This window comes from Anguilla anguilla, chromosome 16, assembly GCF_013347855.1.
Source record: "Anguilla anguilla isolate fAngAng1 chromosome 16, fAngAng1.pri, whole genome shotgun sequence".
Classification (NCBI taxonomy): domain Eukaryota; kingdom Metazoa; phylum Chordata; class Actinopteri; order Anguilliformes; family Anguillidae; genus Anguilla; species Anguilla anguilla.
In genome coordinates this window covers 34,974,211-34,979,210 of record NC_049216.1, presented here as the reverse complement: position 1 = coordinate 34,979,210, position 5,000 = coordinate 34,974,211, and the positions used below count along the sequence as shown (strand labels likewise).

Below are 5,000 nucleotides of genomic sequence, written 5' to 3'. Positions count from 1 at the left end.
CCAAACATTTAAATGATAAAATATTCACCTTTGCCCCCCCCTCCCCCCGCCCCACTGCCCCCGGGAACCGGACTCTTACCTGGACTCCATCGTGGGCGAAGAAGAACTTGGCGTCGGCCTCGGTGGCCAGGTCTAGGACGGTGCACTTGCTCCAGTAGCGCGTTTTCCTCACCAGCAGGGCGTAGGCCCGGTCCTCACTGTTACTGTAGCACTCGCTGAACAGGTCTGCGGTGCAGAGCCAGCAGGACCGCGGGGGGGGTCAGCGTGTGTAATCATGGTGTGGAATAACACCATTACTTTAATAACTTTATTTACGCAGTGCTTTAACGCAGTTGTTGCGCTTAACATTGATACAATGGGGAAAACTATGAGAAACAACTTTTAGCGTGCATGTGTGTGTGTGTATGTGTGTGTATGTGTGTGTGTGTGTGTGTGTGTATGTGTGTGTGTATGTGTGTGTGTAGGTGTGTGTGTGTGTGTGTGTGTGTGTATGTGCGTGCGTGTGCGCGCATGTGTGAGTGTGTGTGTGTGAGAGTGTGTGTATGTAAGTACATCCCGGTGGTGTGTGTTCCTGGCTCACCCAGAGCGAACTGCTCATATTTGGCGTCCTTCATGCTGCGTGCAGACTCCGCCTCTGACTCCAGGTGCGCCATCTCCTTCAGGATCTTACAGCCCGCCAGTGCAGTGGCCACAGCCTCAGGACCCTGCCACAGCAGAGCCACAACACACCGCTACACTGTTACCATGGCAGCATTACAGTACTACAACAACACACCGCTACACTGTTACCATGGCAGCATTACAGTACTACAACAACACACCGCTACACTGTTACCATGGCAGCATTACAGTACTACAACAACACACCGCTACACTGTTACCATGGCAGCATTACATCACTACCACAACACACCGCTATGCTGTTACCATGGCAGCATTACAGTACTACAACAACATACCGCTATGCTGTTACCATGGCAGCATTACAGTACTACAACAACACACCGGCCCGCCGTCACCATGGTATCATTACAGTACTACAACAACACACTGCTATGCTGTCACCATGGCAGCATTACATCACCATCACAGCATCATTTCATCACTACCACTGCGTCATTATATCACTTCCACATCAACATTACATCATTACCACACCATTACCACACTGCAACTATACCATTACACTGCCATCACACCATCATGGAGGCAGAGAGGCCAGCACACACTCTCCCCCCCTGCCTGACCTCAGAGTGACAGCCACAACACCATCCACACATTACGCACTGGGAATCCAGTGCTCCTTCTCCATTTAAATAACACCTGTCAGATTAGGAGCTGCTCCAGGACAGCGAGTGCGTACGCATGGATATCATCATGCCGGGTTACGCAAATGAGCGGGGTGTGCTGTTTTTGGGTTTTTCGGCGAGGCGCGCACCATGGCCCAGAAGTAGTTGGCCATCTGCTGGCGGTTCTGGAGCACGGCCCACAGGAAGAGGTCCCGCCAGGGGTTCTCACAGCGCTCCTCCATGTCCGGGAGGTTCTTCTGGGAGTGGAAAAGCCGTCCCTTCTTCCCCTTCTCCTTCTCCTGCAGAGAGACCCACAGGGTCACTGTACCCTTCAGAACCCTTCACCCCAGCCTGAACCCCCAAAAAGGTTCCCCTTCTCCTGCACAGAGACCCACACGGTCACTGTACCCTTCAGAACCCTTCACTCCAGCCTGAACCCCCAAAAAGGTTCCCCTTCTCCTGCAGAGAGACCCACACGGTCACTGTACCCTTCAGAACCCTTCACCCCAGCCTGAACCCCCTAAAAGGTTCCCCTTCTCCTGCAGAGAGACCCACACGGTCACTGTACCCTTCAGAACCCTTCACCCCAGCCTGAACCCCCTAAAAGGTTCCCCTTCTCCTGCAGAGAGACCCACATGGTCACCTAGTGTCCGTCGGGGGCACCCACCGTGGGGAGCTTCTGGTAGAAGCCCTTGCAGGTGTCGTGCAGGAAGTCCTTGAGCACCTTGGAGACCTCGTGGAGGGTGAAGCGGCGGTCGGACTGCTCGCTGTGGGGGGGGCCGGGGGCGCGGGCGGTGGCCAGCAGGACCTGCTTCTCCTCGTGCTTCTTCAGCAGCAGGTCGTGCAGCAGGCTCTTCTCCGACACCGAGCAGTACAGCTCCTGCAGGCGGCCGTACGTCAGGAACTCCCCCAGGTTCACCCCGTTGTCCACGAACAGACGCACGAAGTCCGGCTTGTCGTTCACCAGCGCGTCCATCATCACCTCCTCCAGGTCACACGCCTGTGGCAGACACGGGAAGTGCGCAGTGTGTTAAAACGCCAGAAAATCATTCTGATTCCGGAGCTACGTGATATTTGTATTTTTATCCGTTTATTCCGGAGCTCCCCACCCTCCACTCCACGTCTCCGTTGAAGATCTCGCTCTTGGCGATGTCCACGTGGTTCCAGGCCACCGCCAGCTTCAGCTCATCCAGGAAGTCCTGAGCTTCCTGGCTCTGGCTCTTACAGGCTGGAGAGAGAGGGGGCGGGGTTTAGCACAGAGAGAGCCATGTACTCTGTACTCTAACAGGTTGGAGAGAGAGTGGGTGGAGTTTATATCAGTGCTCTGACGGGTCGATTAGTGAGTAGGGGGTGGGGTTTAGGTGAGACAGGCGTGAGAAGGTGCTCACCCTTGACCAGGGCTTTGAGGATGACCGTGTCCAGCTCAGAGCTCTCCTGTTCAGGGTCGTGGACCGTCAGCAGGTGCCTGTGCTCCACAATCTTCTGGATCTGCAGGAAAAGTAGAGCATGAAAGTGCAATGACATACTAACACTATACTGTGATAGTACACAGTACACTACACGGGACGGAGTGTGGCACAGTGGGTAAGGAACTGCGCTCGTAACCGAAAGGTCGCAGGTTCGAATCCCGGGTAAGGACACTGCCGTTGTACCCTTGAGCAAGGTACTTAACCTGCGTTGCTTCAGTATATATCCAGCTGTATAAATGGATACAATGTAAAGTGCTATGTAAAAAGTTGTGTAAGTCGCTCTGGATAAGAGCGTCTGCTAAATGCCTATAATGTAATGTAATGTAATGATAGCACTATACCTACAGTATATATCAGACCTGGGTCAAATACGTATGTGTTTTGGATACTCTTCTGTGCTCTATTGATCTTGCCTGGTGTAATTGAGCCTGCCAATATGACCAGAAGGCGGGGTTTTGAGAGTATTTCATTGGTTCAAATACACAAGACAAGATCAGTAAAGCATAGAAAATGATTTAAATCCAAAACAAATACGTATTTGACCCAGGTCTGGTATATATATACTGAGCCATATATGCAAAGGCAGGTCTGCTGGTGTCCTAGGCCTTTTATTCATTATTATTATGATTATTATGATTATTATTATGCTAAGCCAATGGCCAAGTGACACAGCTGGAAATGTACAGATGATTCCCTCAGACTGTTAGGCAGTGACTCAGGGCAGTGAAGGGTAACTAATTTGGGCTCTGGCTCCAGGACACAGCCCACTCTGGCCTCGAGCCCCGCCCCCACTGCACTGTCCCGGGACCCTCACCAGCTTGGCCCATTTGGTGATGTCGCTGCCATGGAAACGGCCGTGGAAGGTGTCCAGCAGGAGCTCCTGCACCGTGCTGGTATCCCAGCATCCCCTGTTCATCAGGTCCACCAGTATGTCGGCCACGCCCCCCGACCCCGCCAGGATCAGCCAGGGGGTGGAGTTTAGGATCTCCTTGTGCATGCGCTGCAGAGGGAGGGGTACGGTATGAGCGCCGTGTGTGTGTTCGCGCGCTACGGGACACTGTGTTTACGGGGTACGGGACACTGTGTTTGCGGAGGTGTCACAATGTGTTTGCAGCTGCCTTTCATGGCCTTTCAAATTCAGGGCACAGTATGTTAGTAGCACTAAGCACAGCAGTTTGTAACAATGCGTTTACAGTACAGCAGAGTGCGTTTACAGTAATACAGCACAGTGCATTTATACTAATACAGCAGAGTGCATTTATACTAATACAGCACAGTGTATTCACAGTACAGCACAGTGTATTTACAATAATATAGCACAGTGCATTTACAGTAATACAGCACAGTGCATTTACAATAATATAGCACAGTGTATTTACAGTAATACAGCACAATGCATTGACACTAGTATGGGGCAGTGCGTGTTTAGGAGTACAGCACAGTGCCTTTACAGCAGTACAGCACAATGTGTTTTTAGTAGTTTGGCACAGTGTGTTTACCGTAGAACAACAAAAGCACAGAACATGCTGGAAGGAACGGCGGGACACTGACCTGCAGGATCTTGGGTTCACCGTGAACGAGCAGGCACAACACCGGGATCTCAAAACTGCCCGTCCCTACAGAGGGAAACCGAGACACACACAGAGAGTTTCACCCACTGCTGAACACTTCAGTACAACACCTACTGCTGAACACTTCCCTACAACACCCACTGCTGAACACTTCCCTACAACACCCACTGCTGAACACTTCCCTACAACACCCACTGCTGAACACTTCCCTACAACACCCACTGCTGAACACTTCCCTACAACACCCACTGCTGAACACTTCACTACAACACCCACTGCTGAACACTTCAGTACAACACCCACTGCTGAACACTCCCCTACAACACCCACTGCTGAACACTTCCCTACAACACCCACTGCTGAACACTTCTCTACAACACCTACTGCTGAACACTTCTCTACAACACCTACTGCTGAACACTTCAGTACAACACCCACTGCTGAACACTTCAGTATAACACCCACTGCTGAACACTTCACTACAACACCCACTGCTGAACACTTCCCTACAACACCCACTGCTGAACACTTCAGTACAACACCTACTGCTGAACACTTCCCTACAACACCCACTGCTGAACACTTCAGTACAACACCCACTGCTGAACACTTCTCTACAACACCCACCGCTGAACACTTCACTACAACACCCACTGCTGAACACTTCACTA

General features: G+C 51.6%; 1 protein-coding gene across 4 annotated transcripts in view; it reads right to left on the bottom strand.

The window, feature by feature from the left end:
• The window catches only part of trpm5 (transient receptor potential cation channel, subfamily M, member 5), a 27,858-nt gene that overhangs the window by 11,438 nt on the left and 11,420 nt on the right, over window positions 1-5,000 (bottom strand). For all 4 annotated transcript variants that reach the window (XM_035395117.1, XM_035395114.1, XM_035395115.1 and 1 more), the window contains exons 7-14: window positions 4,310-4,374; window positions 3,573-3,758; window positions 2,678-2,777; window positions 2,399-2,517; window positions 1,957-2,289; window positions 1,439-1,588; window positions 581-704; window positions 80-225 (exon numbers count right to left, since the gene is read on the bottom strand). In XM_035395117.1, coding sequence (XP_035251008.1) covers window positions 80-225; window positions 581-704; window positions 1,439-1,588; window positions 1,957-2,289; window positions 2,399-2,517; window positions 2,678-2,777; window positions 3,573-3,758; window positions 4,310-4,374 — 1,223 coding nt within the window. The remainder of the gene's footprint in view (window positions 1-79; window positions 226-580; window positions 705-1,438; window positions 1,589-1,956; window positions 2,290-2,398; window positions 2,518-2,677; window positions 2,778-3,572; window positions 3,759-4,309; window positions 4,375-5,000) is intronic.